This window comes from Aspergillus uvarum, assembly GCF_003184745.1.
Source record: "Aspergillus uvarum CBS 121591 unplaced genomic scaffold BO82scaffold_14, whole genome shotgun sequence".
NCBI classification, from domain to species: domain Eukaryota; kingdom Fungi; phylum Ascomycota; class Eurotiomycetes; order Eurotiales; family Aspergillaceae; genus Aspergillus; species Aspergillus uvarum.
This window is the reverse complement of record NW_020291311.1, coordinates 539,528-557,177: the sequence shown is the minus strand read 5'-3', so window position 1 is coordinate 557,177 and position 17,650 is coordinate 539,528. Positions and strand designations below refer to the sequence as shown.

At 54.1% G+C, this 17,650-nt stretch overlaps 7 protein-coding genes across 7 annotated transcripts; 2 read left to right on the top strand and 5 right to left on the bottom strand.

Moving 5' to 3' along the window:
- Positions 1-23: 23 nt before the first annotated feature.
- BO82DRAFT_430708 (DMT family transporter) lies at positions 24-1,963 on the bottom strand (the record flags this gene model as incomplete). The annotated part of the gene is made up of 5 exons (XM_025640637.1): positions 1,440-1,963; positions 1,044-1,346; positions 973-978; positions 806-878; positions 24-709 (listed from the first exon to the last, which is right to left on the bottom strand). Coding segments are annotated over exons 1-5 (1,194 nt in total), but the record flags the coding sequence as incomplete, so codon positions are not given.
- Positions 1,964-2,071: 108 nt separating this feature from the next.
- On the bottom strand, positions 2,072-3,650 carry rab7 (Rab family GTPase YPT7). The gene is made up of 7 exons (XM_025634751.1): positions 3,611-3,650; positions 3,390-3,540; positions 3,269-3,322; positions 3,080-3,175; positions 2,810-2,989; positions 2,571-2,718; positions 2,072-2,506 (listed from the first exon to the last, which is right to left on the bottom strand). Exons 2-7 carry the CDS (start codon positions 3,417-3,419, stop codon positions 2,397-2,399), a joined length of 618 nt encoding a protein of 205 aa, XP_025494099.1. The 5' UTR covers positions 3,420-3,540; positions 3,611-3,650; the 3' UTR covers positions 2,072-2,396.
- Positions 3,651-3,788: 138 nt separating this feature from the next.
- On the top strand, positions 3,789-5,079 carry BO82DRAFT_352649 (ATG16 family protein). Its single transcript, XM_025634750.1, has 3 exons — positions 3,789-4,107; positions 4,225-4,637; positions 4,743-5,079. Exons 1-3 carry the CDS (start codon positions 4,023-4,025, stop codon positions 4,899-4,901), a joined length of 657 nt encoding a protein of 218 aa, XP_025494098.1. The 5' UTR covers positions 3,789-4,022; the 3' UTR covers positions 4,902-5,079.
- On the bottom strand, positions 4,977-7,414 carry dot1 (histone methyltransferase DOT1). Its single transcript, XM_025637898.1, has 2 exons — positions 6,535-7,414; positions 4,977-6,431 (listed from the first exon to the last, which is right to left on the bottom strand). The coding sequence occupies exons 1-2, from the start codon at positions 7,125-7,127 to the stop codon at positions 5,468-5,470; spliced, it is 1,557 nt and encodes a 518-aa protein (XP_025494097.1). The 5' UTR covers positions 7,128-7,414; the 3' UTR covers positions 4,977-5,467.
- Positions 7,415-7,833: 419 nt separating this feature from the next.
- spb1 (rRNA methyltransferase spb1) lies at positions 7,834-10,763 on the bottom strand. The gene is made up of 4 exons (XM_025634749.1): positions 10,591-10,763; positions 10,385-10,534; positions 8,600-10,310; positions 7,834-8,535 (listed from the first exon to the last, which is right to left on the bottom strand). Exons 1-4 carry the CDS (start codon positions 10,606-10,608, stop codon positions 7,979-7,981), a joined length of 2,436 nt encoding a protein of 811 aa, XP_025494096.1. The 5' UTR covers positions 10,609-10,763; the 3' UTR covers positions 7,834-7,978.
- Positions 10,764-11,937: 1,174 nt separating this feature from the next.
- Positions 11,938-13,704, top strand: BO82DRAFT_36210 (uncharacterized protein). The gene has a single exon (XM_025636840.1). The coding sequence runs from the start codon at positions 12,083-12,085 to the stop codon at positions 13,625-13,627; it is 1,545 nt and encodes a 514-aa protein (XP_025494095.1). The 5' UTR covers positions 11,938-12,082; the 3' UTR covers positions 13,628-13,704.
- Positions 13,705-14,767: 1,063 nt separating this feature from the next.
- BO82DRAFT_400289 (uncharacterized protein) lies at positions 14,768-17,650 on the bottom strand (the record flags this gene model as incomplete). The annotated part of the gene is made up of 9 exons (XM_025639171.1): positions 14,768-14,811; positions 14,870-15,552; positions 15,611-15,870; positions 15,920-15,988; positions 16,050-16,088; positions 16,138-16,714; positions 16,769-16,979; positions 17,035-17,153; positions 17,517-17,650. The coding sequence occupies 9 exons, from the start codon at positions 17,648-17,650 to the stop codon at positions 14,768-14,770; spliced, it is 2,136 nt and encodes a 711-aa protein (XP_025494094.1).

The following is a 17,650-nucleotide window of genomic DNA, read 5'->3' as shown; positions in this document are numbered from 1 at the left end:
CTCCCCCTCCCCCTCCCCCTCTCCTCCCCTTCTCCAGAATCGGTTCCCCCGGCATCCAAATCCAGCCGACTCTCATGATTCACCACCAAAAACGAGCAAAACACCACCGTCGCGCCAACCCAATACGCCGGACTGGCATACTCCCCCTGAATGACCATCTGGCCCACCAGCGACAGCGGGATCGTCAGACTCAGGCCGACAGTCACGACCAGCGGCGTGGTCAGGAGCATGGCGTAGGCCCAGCAGAGATCCGACAGGAGGGAGGCCAGCGCATTGACCCAGATGATGGTCCAGACGCGGCCGGAGTCGGGCCACGCGAGGGGTTCCACGCCCAGGGCGTGGAGGACCAGGAACCCGGGCCACAGCAGCACCATGTTCAGGAGGCCGACTAACCCGAAGAAGAGCTGCATGTTGACGCGGGACTCGTCGCCGACCTGTTTTTTCAGGACGATCGTGTACACCCCGTACATGACGGCGCTGAAGGCGGCCATTGCGTCGCCGAGGGCGATTTCGGTGGTCGTTTTGGGGGGGAAGGTGCTTCCCCCGGTGGGGTCTGCGTCTGCGTCTGGGGCGGGGGCGGGGGCGGGGGAGGAGATGTCCAGGCGCGAGATGATGATGATCCCGAGGAGGGAGGCGATCACGCCGAGGAGTTTGCGGGGCGTGAAGCGTTCGACGCCGATGAGGGCGCCGAAGATGAGGGTCCATACGCCTGGTTTCTCATTAGTTTCCTCTAGAGTGTGGGGGGAGGGGGGGAGGGAGATGGGATTGAGGCTGGGATCTGGGACTGTGCTGGATGTAGACGTACCGCTCGTGGAGGTCAGGATCGTGGTACTCCCCACCGTTGTATACTGTAAACATGCCATGGCGAAGTAATTGGCCTATCACCGAGAATTTCAATCACACATGTCCGGTCCCCTCAACGGTTCTCTCCCTCCTTCATGCACCTTGCAAAGAGATCAACATCGCACTTACAGTAAACTACACCCTCACGTTAGCTTACTTTCCCCAAACCCAACAACCTCCCTCAAAGACAGAAAACTCACCCATAGCAGACAAAACTGAAAACTCAGCTTCGCCGTCTCCTTCAACCCCAACCTGGACGACGAACCCCAGCCCCCCGGGCTTCTGCCCTCCCGCTCCAGAATCCACTGCCCCTCACTATGGCCATCATGCGCATCCAGATGCTGCAACAGGCTCTGCACCGACCGGATTCGGTACAGCTTGCCGGCGCGCCAGAGCCGAAACACCCGGCTCGCAATAATGGAAAAGAGCGGGAGGATGAAGATGGAGGTGTTGACGTAGGTCACGAAGAAGGGTTTAGAGTAGGTGTTGTCGGCGAAGATGGTCTACCTCTCCTCTCCAAATTAGCGGAATGCGCTTTGCCCCTGCGATAATCGCAGACAAATCAGGAAACATGGGCTTGGGGGGGGGATATGTACACTGGCCAGGAAATTCGAGGCCGTCCATAAGAAGACCACGATCAGTAGTAATGCGATCCCTAGAGTTCGTCGGCCGCCTGGCGTCAGGCCTGAGGTTTGCGGGTTGAAGGATGTTGAGGGCTCCATTCTTAGGTTGGAGATACTCCCTCTTGAGCCAATGTGTGAGAGTGTGAGGGTGTTGGGGTACGGTGCACGCGCTTCTGGCTCAGAAGAGAGAGCGCACGAAGGGCACGAAGAGCACGAAGAGGGGAAACGCGGCTTTTCGTTCTTGTTTGGTTCCGAGATGTCGAGATAAGAACCTAATTCAACCTCACCCTCCCCGCTTGCGCAATTGGAATAGGCAACGGAACCTCGCTCCGGAGACCGTGCAGGAAGAGGCCCACCGGGTAGTTAACAGGTCATCAACTTGATCTAGTCATGAGGGCAGCAGAGAAGGCCGCAAGGAGTGAGCCAGCTTAGCGCGTCGACAGCAATAAGCCAATCCCAATGACAAGGGGGGGGGCCAAGCAGGCGGTGCGATAAGCAGGGAGGATTGACCGGGGAATTTACTGATAACTGACTTAACAGGTAAATGTTGGGGGAGAATCAAGGCGGTGTAACCCGATAGGATCCCGCCAAGCATCACGAGATAACCGGGATAAGCACGCGACTGCGTGAGTAACTGCACTACTAGTGTAACAGTGCGAATTGCCCCTCAGACTCCTACAGTACGAGACACACACAAAGACAAATCATCATTAACCATCAATCAATAACACCCCATGCGAGCAACAAACCGGCAAAAAGACAGGAGCGTGATACATCAAGGGCACCCGCAATGTATATACAGGTGCGAGGGAGACAACAAGCAGGAAGTTCGTAGTCCGCAAACCAAACCAGCCGAAGCGCAGCGTTTCTTCAAAGTTAAGACAGAGTTGTAGTATCGTTCCAAAATCATGGTCTAGCGATTAGGGGTATTTAACAGGCGCAACCGTCGCGGTCCCCGTCCAGGTGGATGTTGATAGGGTCGCTGAACTCCCCACTGAACTCTTCGGCTTCTTCTTGGGCCAGAGCGCTTCGAGCGATGACTACGTGGGACGAGGTTTAGTACGGCCGTAACGCAAGGGACACACCGGCGGGCGGGAAACTCACCCTCAAAGGCCTGCTCCACGTTGATCGCCTCCTTGGCGCTGGTCTCGAAATAGGGAATGTTGCCTTTCGACTGGCAGAAGGTCATCGCTCGCTTGGAGGAGATCATCCGTCGGCTTTCCTCCGCATCGATCTTGTTACCAATCACCACCTGCCAGCACAGTGTCAGTGACCGCACCCCAGGACATCAAGCACAGCACATCAAGCGCAAGCTCAATCACCACCATCCCACAGGGACTTACGAAAGGGAAATTCTCCGGATCCCGAGGACTAGCCTGGATCAAAAATTCATCGCGCCAGCTGTCCAGCGCCTCGAAACTCTTGGAATTGTTCACATCGTATACCAGCACGCAGCAGTCGGCACCTCGGTAGAAAGCGACCCCCAAGGACTGGAAGCGCTCCTGTCCCGCGGTATCCCAGATCTATAATCGCCAAGCAGTTAGTATGCATTCTTCCAACTGACAACCACAGCGAGCTAGGAGGCTGGTATTGAAGAAGCGAGAAGAACATGCCTGCATCGTCACCAAACGGTCGTCCACCAAGACCTCCTTGGTGAGGAAATCGGCGCCAATTGTGGCCTTGTAGCTCGCGCTGAATTTCTTGTTGACCTGTTGGACGGGAAAGAGGGTCAGCGAAATGAGGTTCAGGCGGGTTGCTGCTGCTGTTGCTGCTGCAGAGAGAGAGAGAGAGGTGTCACGGACATATTGGTTCATCAAACTCGTTTTACCGACACCGCTATCACCCAAGATGATCACCTAGAGACAAGCAAGAGCCGAGATTTAGTTTTTGCGACTTGGGAGAGGTTGTTGTGTTGCGGGTTACCTTCAACAAGACCTTCTTCCGTGACGACATGGTGGAGATGCCTCAAGGTATTACCGGTTCTATGCGGTATGGAGGAGACGCCAGCGGCAGGAGAAGGGCGATTGAGAGGAGATGCCGAGGGGGAGGGGGAGGGTGGTAGAATTGTTTATTTCTGTGGTGGGAGGTGGTAAGTGGAGTGAAGGGGGGGGGGGGAGATTAATTAGTGTAGTTTAGTAGTTTACCTGGTTTGTGGTTGGGCCTGGACGGTGAACTGCAATGGAATGAGTGAGTGGATGGGGCGGGCAACTGATGATGCACGTACGAGGGTCCGTCCGGGCGGTGGAGATGGCGGTCTGCTTGCAGATTGATTGCATGTTTCCATTGTTGTTTACCCACCCCCACTTAATCCACCGTCATCATCATCGCCGGTTATCATCCCTCACCCTCATGCCTTTCAAGGGACCTGCAGACCGACCTGAGAGACTTCATCAGGTCCCCTCGTCCCCTCGTCCCCTGTTCAAACATCTCCAACGCACCGTCATGTATTCATGATCCTTCCCCCTCCAATCCTCACCAAATAGACCAAACTAGTCCATATTTCGCCCTTATCACGATACTGTGGTATACCACCCACCACCCACTATCTATCACTGAATGGCCCACTGGCGGGAAGAATACTCCGCCGCACTGGCATCTCGCGATCGCCGCGAGAAAGCCAACACCGCAATATACGATGCCTGTATGCTTTCTCCCTTTACCCATGTCCCCAAAGTAGATCCCTTAGACATCCTAACCCACCATAAACCACCCAAACAACAGTAGCCTCCCCCAAAGACAATCTAACCCAAGCAAAAAGACACAAAATTAGCCGACCGAACCGCCGCCTCCACCACCACCACCAGCAGCCTCCAGAGCTCCTCCGTCGCAGCAGCGGGCGAAAGTCCGCGCGCTCCCAGCACAAAACACCACCCCCAACTCACACCTACCCCCAATCCCCCATCCGGAACAGCACCAGCACCAGCACCAGCACCAGCACCAGCACCACCCCACGAAACGCAAACCCTCCTCGCCGACCTCGCCGAGGCGCAACGCTCCCGCGCCGAGCTGCAGGCCCAGCTCACCCGGGCGACGGCGGAGCTCGAGCGCCTGCGCAAGCGCAACGCGCAGGACGGGCGGCGTCTCCGCGCGTTCGAGCAGGAGGTCGCGCATCTACAGATGCGGTTGAAGGATCGAGATGAGGAGTTGAGGGGGAAGGCGAAGTTGTTGGAGGTATGTTGCTTGGCGTACTCACTCCCTTGATTTGCTTGGAGGCTCTTTTTCTTGGTTTGATGTTGAGCCGAGTGCCTGGCTGACAGAGCTATGTGGTGGCGACAGGATTTCCAAGATGAGATGGCGTCGCTGAATCTCCAGCTCAATATGGCCGAGGAGCGATCCGCCCGGTTCCAGCAGGAAAACCAAGATTTGGTGGATCGCTGGATGGCCAAGGTTGGGCAGGAGGCGGATGCCATGAATGCGAATTCCAGGTTCTCGTAGAATGGCTTCACCACTGGACACCCAGATGTTATGGAGGGGAAAAATTACAGGGTGGAGTTTTTTTTCTTCTTTCATGCCAGACTTTTTTGGGCTTCTCTTATCATTTTCCCCCAAAACCCAAGCATCGAGCTGGGTGGATTTCTTTAGCCTATGTGTCAGAGCTTTCTATGCACAATGATACCCATGAACTAGTTATTCACAGTAGCAGTTGGTCCAGGAGACAAATCCAGGCTCACAATAACCCAAGAACCCAGACTGGACCAAGAGCGGAAACTGACGATGAATGCAAAGAGCAATGCGCTGGTTTAGCATAGATGCCGGTCCGAAGAGAAAAAAGGTGGTATCATGCCTGGACCCCCAGGGTATTCCTCCCAAAATCGAACCCAGGGTCACCCAAGGACAAATGAAAACTATGTAAAGAAAAAAAAAAAAAAGGAAATGGACGTATTTATCACACGTGTCCAGGGAGCCATCGATACAAGAAAGAATATGAATCATCGCGGTCGTTACCCAGGAGTTGCCGTGACAATCATGCACCCGTTTGTTGCAGTTGAACCAAGAATCCTTCACCCTTGGCTTTCAACAAAGGCCTTCAGCTGGGAACTATCCTTCCTGGCGATGAAATATGTGCCGCCAACATCGGTCCAGCTGACGCTGTTGGACCAGTAGTTTCGTTGTTTGACTGTGAGCAGGTTGATGGGCGAATTGAGGTTGCGGGCTTGAATCTTGTGGCCCGCCGGGACAAACGACTTGAGTGACACAATCTGACAGCCCTCCTTCATGTCCAGGAAATGGTTGATCAGCTCGTTGTTCAGCTGCGGGGTGAACGCCTGGTTATTGATCAGGACGACGTCCGCCCGCTTCAGAACATCGACGATGCTCTGCTGCTTCAAGAAGTCGCCGCGGATCAGATGCGTCTTCCCCGGGGCAATGCCCCATAGCCGACACCTCGCGCGGAACTCCGCTTGTTGGAGTTCGGCGAGCTCACAGGCATTCTGCATCATCTCGCAGCCCCAACTTTCGCACCCAATCTCCAGCGCTGCCTGCAAAACCACATTGCCCACGCCGGAGCCTAAATCCACAAAGACCTGCCCGGACTTCAAGCCCGTCTCCTTGAAGATGGTGCTAATAAATCGAGGAAGCAGCTCCCCATAAACGTTGTCCGTCCCGTTCTCATACTGCCGCAGGGACTCGACCCGAGGCGAGACGGTGCGCGAATATATCTGGTTCAAGATTCTCTCCACCAGCGGCAAATTGAGACGGCCCATCGAATCGAGTTTCTTGGCAATGCTCCCGTTGCGCCTCAGTCGTGTGATGGCATGGTTGTAGTCGGCCACCGTTTCCCGGAACTGCGCTTCGGACGATTGCGCCAGGGCCCGCCGGAGTCGGCGCTTGATCCCATTCGTCTCATCATCAAACTCGTCCACCTCATCTTCCGGGATGAAATTCTGAGCCACAATCTCGATGACTTGAACGATATCGTCGATGGGTTTGAAATCGTCGTTGTCGCGGGGAACAACAAGCTTATATCTACATGCGAGAAAATGTTAGCCGACGTTCAGACGAAACGCAAAACATGGGGTGAAAAGCCAAAAATCCAAGAAAAAGGACCCAAAGAAAGAAGTCCTCGTACCTTTCCTTCGGAGAGTTACTCGGATACTGCAAGGAGATCTCCGGCAACGGCTTCGACGCTCCAAACGCCGGCTTGAAATTCCCCTCCTTCTGGGCCGAGGTGATCTCCGCGGCATGGATCATGGGAAGCCGTCGGGGTCCACCACCACTGCTGCTGTGGTCCTCGACGAAAGCCTTCAGTGAGCGCACGCGCCGATGCGGGTCCGGCTCCGCGCTGTCGCCCGTCCGGGCCCGTTTACGGACCTCGAAGGACGATGTATCGGAGTCGCTGCTGGCGTCATCGTCGCTGGAGAGGCGCAATTCCGGGGTTTGACGCTTGCGATTCCCTAGGCCGGGGGTGCCGTGCCGGCGCTTCGAGGACGAGGAAGGGAGTTCGTTGCGATCCCGTGAGACGGACCGACTGGCAGACGCCTCTCGAGTTTTGAGCTGGACGGATGGCGTCCGCGGTGTGGGATTGTGTCCGGGCGTATGCGTATGCGAGGGTGAGCGGGAGGTAGGAGGAGCGGTTCGGGTCTGGACGACTTTGCGAATCTGGGGCTTCTTGGGCTGCAGTGAGAAGGCCCCTCCTTTTTGGAGGTGGTCGAAAAATCCCATGAGGGTTGGAGGGGCAGGACGAGGCGGCGGGCGGGCGGGTCGCAAGTCGCACTTTTTTGTATGAGAGCGGGAGAAGGTGATATGATGCAAGAAATACGGTGAATGCAAGTATTGACTATACAAAGTGTAAAAGGGGGGCAGAAAAAGACAGCCTATGATACGAGGTACAACATATGTACGGGGGACTTTTTCCCCAAGAAAACAAGAAAAAAAAAGAACAGGAGTAAAGAGTGTATGTATGTAGATGATATGAAGAATAATATGCAGAACGGAAAGGTTGCCGTACAAACAAAGCGGGTTGACGGCGGGCGGCGGGCGGCGGGTGGGCGGCGAGGAGGGAGAGAGAAAGAGGGAAGGGAATTAAAAAAGCCCGCGGAGCCGATTAACTCCAGTGCTTGAAAATGATATCCAGAAACGGTGGGCGGTGATGAGGACTCGAGGGAAGAGGGAATTTGAGGGTCGAGGGTCGAGTCCGCCAAGACCCCGTCCGATGCCAGTTGCCGCCCGCCACTTCGGATCCGATCCTCTCAGCTGCGCCCTTGCCTTAGTGTGAAAGAAGAGTGAGCTACTAGTGAGTCTAGTCTGCATCTCTGCATCTCTGCATCTCTGCATCTCTGCATCTCTGCATATGACATGGGCTTCCGTTTCACCTCACCTTTCATCAAAGCAAACAAGACAAGGTGGATGCGGTTTATCAACTACTTATATTGAAGTACATCCAACTGAACAGTAACACACGCAAAACAACTGCACAACAGTAGGTATCGTGAATTTTGAGTGAGGGTATTTACAAGAATCCAGACTGCGAACAACCATCATTTTGTGCACCATTACACAATCCCTCGGCGCTTCTATTTCTGCTTCTTCTTCGCAACCCGCTTTTGCGCCCGGATATCCTTCTTCATACGAGAATCCACGATCTTGTACCGACCCTTGACACCCTTGGGACGACCCGAGATACCCCGGTTGGCACCCTTGGCCACCACCAGCTTCAGTTGCGTCTTGGGCTTCTTCTTCGTGGCACGCGCCATCAACCTCGCGATCGATTGCGCCTTGTCTCTCTCACTCAGAGCCTCGTCATCCGCCAACAAGGCGGACTTCTTGCGCAACTTCTCCAATCTCTGCGCAGCCTTGAACTTCTTACGGCCCTTGGCCTCCATCACCTTCTTGATCGGGCGAGCGTTGATAGCACGCCACTTCTCCTTGATGGCGGCAGCTGCCGCCTTGGTGATAGGCCGGTTCGGGGCACTGTGCTTGCCCTCATCGTCAAGGAACCACTCCGGCAGACCATCGACATCCCGGAAGGCGTAGCGGTTGAACCCGTCGTCAACCACGTCATTCTGTTTCTTTTCACCCGTAGCCATCTGTTGCGCCAGAGCCATGGCCTCTGCGGTGATGATATCGATGTCTAGTAGTGTAAATGTTAGTATCCATACCCTTGACCGACGATAACCATGAGGTTGTAGACTTACCAAGCTGTCCATTGGCCTTCCGCGGGTCCTCGAGCTGAACAGGCTCCTCATCCTCAGAGTCTTCAGCCTTCTTCTTCGAGTTCTTGGCCTGCTTGGTCTTACGACGGTTGTCGACCCCAACAGCACTGTCCTCCTCAGAATCCCCCTCAGAGTCCTCCTCCTCAGAGTCTTCTTCGTCCTCCTCTTCATCATCGTCTTCTTCCTCTTCTTCCTCGTCTTCCACATCATCAATATCCTCGAGACCTTCGAACATGTCCTGGTCGAAAAATAGAGCGGCGTGGTTGGAAAGCGATCCGGACTTCGGGGCTTGCACGCCATTTACCGCAGCATTAGTCTCCTCTTCTTCATCGTCGCTATCTTCCTTATTCTCATCCGAAAAGCCATCCCACTCGTCAGCCTCGTAGCCCTTTCTAGCTTTCTTGGCCCGCAATTTAGTGTCCTTATCCTCCTTGCGCTCCTGGTACCGCTCATACAAAGTGTCCAGTTCGCGCTCAAGGCGGTCACCCTCTTCGTCGCTCTCCTCAATATCGGAATCGTCGTCGATGTCTTCACTGTCGCTTTCGATCGTAGCCTCCTTGCCAGCTGCAATGACATCACGGGCATTATTCCGGTCGACGGGCTTGATGGAGAAGGTAGCATCGTCTCCACCGGGTCCCAGCTGTTCCATACCGATGTCCATGGGCGTCGTCATGTGCATCTGCATACGAACAATTTCCTTGCGCTTCTTCTCATTCTCCTTGCGTCTCTCCCTCTTCATCTTGGAGGTTTCCTTCTCGCGGAGCCGGAGCAGTTCTTCCTGGATAGCCAGTTCCTCATCCATGGGGGCGATCTCCGCCACCTCTTCGGCTTCCTCGCCCTTCTGTTGCTGTCCCTTCTTCGTGACGAGGCCGAACTTCTCCCGGACCTTGAGACGCCATTTGAGCAAGTTGCGGAATTCCTTCTTACCCAGGACCTTCAAATCATCACAGCATTTGCGGATCTCGTCTGTGGTCTCCTCGAGCCGATCCAAGGTGGCGAGCGCGAGATCCCCACCGGGGGTTTGTGTGAAGCTGAGCTTGTTGTATGAACCGAGAATGGCGATCGGATCGGTGGTGTTGATGAATTCCGAGACCGAGCATTCCTTGAACTGTGTGTAGTCGCCCTCTTCGTAACCTTCTCTCTTTCTCTTCTTCTTCTCCGGGTTGAAGACCTTGGCCTCGTTGTTGGGAGTCGGGTCCGCGAGTTCGGCGAAGACGTGCTTGGGGTCGAGGAACTTGGGGTCCAGGTGCTTGGGGGCCTTGTAGCCGCGGCAGACGACGAAGATTTCGGCCGACACGTTTCGGGAAGACGGGGGTTTCGTAGCCTCGACCGAGGTGAAGAGCTGCTTGAACACCCACAGCAGGGGGTTGTAGTCCTTCGATCTGAAAACCTTGGTCACGAATGTACCGCCCTCGGCCAAGAACTCGGTCGCCAGCTTCATGGACTGCAACACCAGCTCGGACTGAGAGAAGGCATCCTGCGCCCACGCTGTACCGACGTTGGGGGCACCATCGTGGAGGACCGTATCCGCCTTCCAGTGCTTCAGGTGCTGTCTAAGTGTGGCGCGACACTTGTCGGTCGTGATGTCGGCTTGGAACGAGATCACACGGGGGATAGGCTTGATGGGAGCAAGATCGACACCGACGATGATACTCTGGGCGGGCATGCATTCTGCAGCGACTTGACACCAACCCTATTGATGAGATTGTCAGATTCAACGCCTGATAGAAACCAGATAGGAATATTTCCGCAGGTTGATGCACTTACACCGGGGGCCGCGCAAAGATCGATGAGGACTTTGCTCTTTTGCAAGAAACCATACTTCTTGTTCAGCTGGACCAGCTTAAACGCGGATCTAGCTCTGTATCCCTTTTCCTTCGCAAGGCGATACCACTTATCCAAACGACCTTTACCGTGCTGGTTGTTGTCAGTACAAATTGCTTCACTGGAGACTCGGCGGGATTCCACAATACCTTCTTTTGAATCGCCATTGTGATAAGCGGGTGGTCGAGAAAGACTCGACGTCAAGACCCGGGTCGGCGAAATAAAAAGAAGGATGTGGTAAAGAGAGAGAAAGAGAAGGGTTGGTTGGAGTTACCGGCGGGCGGATTGCTTTCTCTCTATGCACGGGAAAAAAAAGTTATCGGGCGGGCTTGAATGGATCCAGTCAGCCAGGCCTTTCTCCACAATCCGCCCCGAAATAATGAAAAATTTCCCCTTTCTGGTCTTTGGATGTGGCGGTGCGGGACTGAGCCACACGTGAGCTGCGGTTTGATGCGTTTGTCCTTTTTAATGTGCCTGAGGACGCAACAATGAGACGGTCAGGCCAGCATGTGACGTGATATCACCGTATTCTATACTACGGATTACTTACTTACTGTACGGAGGGAAGGAGGAGTCGCAGGCCAATCGCCCCTCGGCCTTCAGAACAACTTGACCCCAACCAAATCACTTCTCATCCTCAACCTTCCTCCCTTCTAGCAGGCATCACTTATCGCGACTAGTGTACTAGTATTAACTTGCTAGGTCTTTCGTCATTCATACTTATCTACAGTACAAAGGCCTCTTGCCCACTCTTTCCAATAACAAGGCTTCTTTATGCTTCGATCCCCACCCACCCCCTACTACCACTAACCCGCAATACATCGATCTCATACACCCTCCCACCCCCCCCGTCTTTGGTGATGCCACTGTTAAACTTCCATGCCATCCATGGGATCTCGTAAGAGAGTAAAGCCCAGCCCGCCAGGCGCGGACGCCCGTTCGACTACGTCCTCAAATGACAGCGCGGTCTCCGGTTCCACCGCCAAACAACGTGCTCGTGCGCAAAAGAGAGGAAGCGGTGTGGTGAGTCTCGGATTTTCCATAGCGTTGCCGTAACAACTATGGGGCCATGGCTAGTGTAGCTGATATCTGCGTTCCTCCTAGACACAGAGCTGGTACCCAACTGCCTGGCCGGCCGTTTCAAGAGCATCCAAAGCCGCCCCGGTTACCGAGGTTGCCCGTGAGAGCATTTCCGCCGCCCAGAACATCTCCCCAGCACCCCCACGACTCACCTCCTCGTCAACCTCCCAACTGAGTGTGGTCCCCAGGCAGTCTCGCCATCCATCGCTCCAGTTGACTCGAAAGGATACTGCATCTAGCCGCTCCCTCCCCGCCAGCGCGACAACAACCATTGTCAATATAGCTTCAGATGGTACTGCGTCGACTCCGGCAGACGACGCCCGATCAGATCGTACTACAGTGGCAGCGAATCCAGCGGAGGAGGTTGCAACCAGCGATAGAGGCTCAGCTGTGGCGGAGGACACGCGCAACGGACCGTCAAACACAGCCCCTGCGACAGCAGTCGCGGGCGACAGTGCTACAGGTGTAGACTCCGGCGCCCAGTCTGGCTCCCAAGCAGGCGGATGGTTTTCGTGGCTCTATGGATCATCGACAGCTGATAGATCTGGCCCACAAGACCAAATGGCGAGGCCAGAAGAGGAGCCACCAGCGGAAACACAAGACAACAAGGAGGAAGAAAGGACGATAGAAGACCAAAATCCAACAGTAGCAGAAACAGAAGCAGACCAGGAGCAGCCCGCCGAAATATCCGAGGTCTCTGGGACAGCCCAGAAGCGGTCTTGGCTTCAGATGTGGTATGGCTCGTCCGCCTCAAAGACCCCGGAAAATACTCCCATCGAACCCTCCAGTGGAACCGATACACCCACATCTTCTGTCCCGCATGCAGCACCTGCACTGAGCCAAGAGAATGAGATGCAAGGGGAGGTAGATGGCCCAGTTAGACCACTAGAGCCGAACACAAAAGCTTCCGGGTGGAGCTTCTGGTTCAGAGATGCTTCGAAGGATTCCGAACCCGGCAAGTCGCAAGATGCCCAGGTAGTCGAAGCCTCCGTGGTTGAAGAGCCTCCGAAGAAATCTACTATGGAACCTGAGCCTCAGACTGAGCCTAGGGTGGAGGTGGTCAAGAAAGGAAGTGTCAAGTCTAAGGCTTCTAAGAGTACCTCTAATCTTCTTGACAAAGCCACCGCACGAGCCGAAGCAGATGTCAGCGCCTCAACTCAAGGGCCGTCTGAGACTGTAGCAACAAAACAACTCCAGAAGGTCCTACCAAACCAGGTGCTTCCGCGGTTCGAGGACACATTTGCCTTGGAAGAGAAGCCGGGCATATTCCAGACGATAGGGCGCTACTTGCACTATAACAAGCAACCGGACAATAAGCATGTTTACATGGTTCGGGATCCGCCGCATATCAAAAAGGCACTCGCCATAGGTGTACACGGGTATTTTCCGGCTCCTCTGATACGGAGTGTTCTCGGACAGCCAACCGGAACCTCGGTCAGGTTTTCAACAATGGCTGCCGAAGCAATACACAAGTGGGCAGAGGACTTTGGCTACAAATGCGACGTAGGCAAAATTGCCTTGGAAGGCGAGGGCCGTATAGCCGAGCGTGTGGAACTGTTATGGAAGCTGCTACTGAACTGGATGGAGGAGATCCGAACGTCGGACTTCATTCTAATTGCATGCCACAGCCAGGGCGTGCCGGTGGCAATCATGCTGGTTGCAAAGTTGATATCATTTGGCTGCATCAATGCATCCCGCGTCGGTATATGCGCCATGGCGGGCGTCAATTTGGGCCCGTTCACCGACTATAGATCACGATGGATCAGTGGTTCGGCGGGCGAGCTCTTTGAATTTGCCCTGCCCTACAGTCAGGTTTCGAGAGATTATGAAGCGGCATTGCGCACATGCTTGGATTTTGGGGTGCGAATATCGTACATTGGCAGCATTGACGATCAGTTGGTTTCCTTAGAGGTACGCGACCTTCTTACGTTGTTCGATGTTCCACTTATTAACGAGTCAACTTACGCTTCAGTCCTCACTCTTCACCCCCGTGACCCATCCGTATATCTACCGCGCAGCCTTTGTCGACGGCAGGGTCCACGCTCCGAGCTTGTATGTCACCACCTACTGTCCCTCAATCTCATGATAAACTTCAGTATACACTGACCGCTCTCAGTCTCTCACACCTAGTCGGCTTCGTCCTGAAACTCCGCAACCTTGGCATCGCAGACCACGGCCTCATCCGCGAACTCAGCTCCCCATTAGCCGGCAGTCTCTACACAGGTGAAGGCCACTCCCGCCTCTACGACGACCCCGCCGTCTACCGGTACGTTCTTCTTCCCTCCAGCTGACCCCTTCCCCCTCCCAAACAACAAATAAAATAGGCAAACAACCGGACTAACCTGCGAGAAAACAACAGCCTCGCCATCCAATTCGCCCTCCAAACCACCGCCCTCCCCCTCACAACAACGGCCACCACCACAACCCTCCTCGACATCAAGCGCACGCAACCCCCGTCCCCCGCAAACCCGTACATCCTCCCCTTCGCCATGCGCGGCCTCCTCGAGGAGGAATACGTCCGCCGCGAGCTGACGACCGAAACCATGGAACTGCTCCACCAGTTCGACGAATGGAAACCCTCCAGTAAGGTCCTGAAGGATGTGAAGTTCCGGTTGGAGGGGATCCGGTCGAAATTGTAGCCCCTCATTAGCGTTTCGTCATGTTGCGTATGTTTGAAAATAAGCGGGCGGGTTTGTGAATATAGAACTTTTTTTTTGCGTTTAGCTTCGAAGAATTTTATTATATTAGCTTGACTTAGGGGTTCCTCTAGTATTCTGTTCTTGGCTCTTGCTTTGGGTTTTGGTTTGGTTATGAGTATGGGTTATGGGTTATGGTAGGTGAGTAGTATATCTACGAACACCAGAATATTGCAAGGATGGTTGTGCTTTACAACAGCACATTAGTAAAACCAGCAACAACGACCGTCCTGGAGTTTAGTTTATCATTGAATGTTTCCCCAAAGGAACCATGCACGGTAAAATAAATGGGTTGGTTGCTTGGATCAAAACCCAAATACTAACTAGGCCAGTCCACACATATATCCGGACTCGTTCTTAAGTAACGCCAGGGCATGCAGAATTTGTTTGCTTTGCTTTTGAGATTTCGGGGAAGAGGAAGAGAGAAAAGAAATTCTACAGGTGGTATGCAGAGGGAAGGATCTCATTAGGTTTGGAGTGAGAAGGGTGTATATATGAATGTACGAGTCGAGAGGAATTAGATGGGGTTGTGTGCTGAGGCTCTCTCTATTCATGCTTGAATAAACGCCGTATGGTATGCACCTTCGATTTCATCTAGCGAAGACAAATATTAGCGCGACGGAAAAGAACTCGGGGCCGGGTGTCTGCGTACCTCTCATGCCGTCCAGCGCCTCGAAAGCAATCGCGTAATTGGTCGCCGCGGCGATGATCCGCTCCAGTCCCTGGCGGATCTCCTCGATGAGTCGATCGGACGGGCTGGTGCTCAGGTTGCTGCTGCTGCCGCCGCCGCCGCCGTAGTCTGGCGGGGTCATTTGTTTCTCGACACGGGCCTTGTAGAAGATCATCAGCATGGCGTAGCTGCCCTGCATGAGACAGCATGCGAACGAGGGCATGGTGCGGGGAAGTTGACTCGGGAGCAGCTGCTGGAGGCCCTGGGGGGATTGTTGGCGATCGTCCGCGAGCAGCGGCTGCGGGATGGGGAGACAGTGGAACATCTGCGAGATTAGGAGGGAGGCCCGGAGACAGATTTTGGCCGAGTGTTGGCTGCTGTAGGGGAAGTCGTTGGTGAAGGAGTACTGAGGCGGTAAGGAGGAGAATTCGGACGAGGTCGAGGATGCGGAGGAAGGGGTATATTCGGATGAAGATTGCTGGAACATGTCGAGACTGCTGCAGGAGCAAACAGCCCGGGTGATGCCGTCTTGGGTAGCTGGGCTTTCGCCGGTCTCAACTGGTATAGAGTTGGTGGTGGTGGTGGCTGCGGTCAGATCGCAGTGTTTCTTGATGAAAATGGGTATATCGGAGAATGCTCTGAAGCGGTGGACCTTGATTTGTGCGCTACAAATGTTGCTCAGCACGGGGCGTGAAACCTGGATGTGCGGGGTTTGACTCTTACCTTGACAGCTTGATGCGCGAGATCGCGCGTATACTTTGAGCTGTTGTGGACTCCAGGTCTCCCTGGCAAGACATGGCCTGCGGAACTATGGGGAGTAGGTTTGACTGTGCTAGTGCGGAGCTGGCCCATGAATCGAGTTGCTGCATTCTTTCAAAGATGTACTGCATGTTCGTTCTAGTTGAGACGCATTTGTTGAGGTCGACGACGAATTGGGTTGCCGATACGAGCACTTGCTGAGCTTGAATCAAGACGGACCAGCCCTGCAAAATGGGTCAGAGATCGAAGTGCTACCAAGGAATTGGAACTCACATCGGGGTCGGCAGCGAAGCGTGGATACGGCGTGACGAATTGGGGATCGTTGGCGACGATGGAGAGCGGCTGAGAATCCGAGTGTTAGCCACTTCCTCGAAGGACATGCAGAACGCTTCAATGGACTTACCGTGGCGCTAACAATGGAACCTTGGAGGACGCAATAGTACTATTGAGAGTCAGACAAATGCCATAGAATCGGGGTTCAGACTTCTCACCGTCATCCACCAAGCTCTTCTTCGAGCCTCAGAAAACTCATCGTAATCGTCGCCGAGTGAATGCAGAGACATATCCAAAGCTATAGACAAGGCTTGACCGGCACGGTACCGCATTTTCAGCAGGTTTCCCCGTTGAGTGTATTCGTAGACTGAAAGAACCAGAAGTGCCAGAATGCTCTCGAGCTCCACGGGCGCTTGAGGATGGAAAGGAGCTCGGTCAATGAGAGGTCGGTCGGTGGACAGCGCCAGTGCAGGATCAGTGGTCGAGGCTTGCAGCTCGCAGTCGGTCTCGATACTCAGATTCGCCATCTGCGCAAACATCTGAGCATATGTTCGGCGGCGGACCACAGAGGCGGGACTCGACGATTCAATATCATTCGGATGCGGCACCAAGGCTAATATAGCTGAAATTGCACAGCTGAGAGAGGATTGAGGCCGGTAAGGTATCACGGGTTCCTCTGCGGGTGACTCTGTGAATGAACCAACGCCGTCCAAAGGTCGATCCGGAACGCGAGCGGCGAATCTCGGCGGAAGTATAGGAAAATAATTATGAACAAACTCGTAGTAAGCATTCAAGCTATTTTTAAAGTCAGAGGACGTGATAAGCTGGTTTCCAATGATGGTTACTCACATCTCTATTTCACTGCTATATGTTCTGACCAAAGACTGCGATGGGACATTTGATGGCGAGGGTGTTGGTTCCATCTGTACTGGGATACTGTTCTCGCCATTAGGGACGAACAGATCTGTGAACATTGAGTGCACATCAGAAGGAAAATCCAAGCTTCTGAGCCCCGCCCCCGGAATTGACAGTACGTCAATCTGGCCGAACATCTCCGGCGCTGAATTGTCGTTAGCTGTGACGAGGAACTGGCGATCTTGGGTCAGCTTGCTTACAGTCATCATTGAACCCAGAGGATGGCGGGGTGATCATGGCGCTCTGCTCATCATCGTGCTGAACAGCCTCGTCCGAAGGAATCGAGAGCTTCTTCTTTTTCCGTGGACCTCCTCGTTTACTGGGTAGGTAGGAGCACTTTCGCTTTTTGCTAAGACACTTTGCCACCCCGACCAAATCAGCATATAGTTCAGCAATACGCCGCAATTGTTTAGGAAGCCAAGATGAAAGAATGAAGTAAGAGAGCAAGGAACAGTGTGTCTCCTTGAGATGAACACTATGGACTGGAGCACTGCGACTTGGCGAGGGGAGGATACATACATTTGTACAGGGGTCTTGCCCATCGCATCGCGTTCTCGAAGCACGACTGAGAATAATCATCAGTCAGTCGCAATGAACGGCAAGACGAGATTCCAAGTCGCTTGCAACAAGAACCAAGCTCAGTGCTTGCACAAACGTTCCAGGTGGATGCGACGCCACTTACCACGCAAGACACGCTACTTTGACTGGGGGCTTTGCAAATTTCTTGCGGACAACCGCGGGCTTGGAAGTTCTAGGCTGTGTAACTGCCGTGACTCCATCATCTTGGTACGATGGCTGGGAATCGTCCAGGGCCAT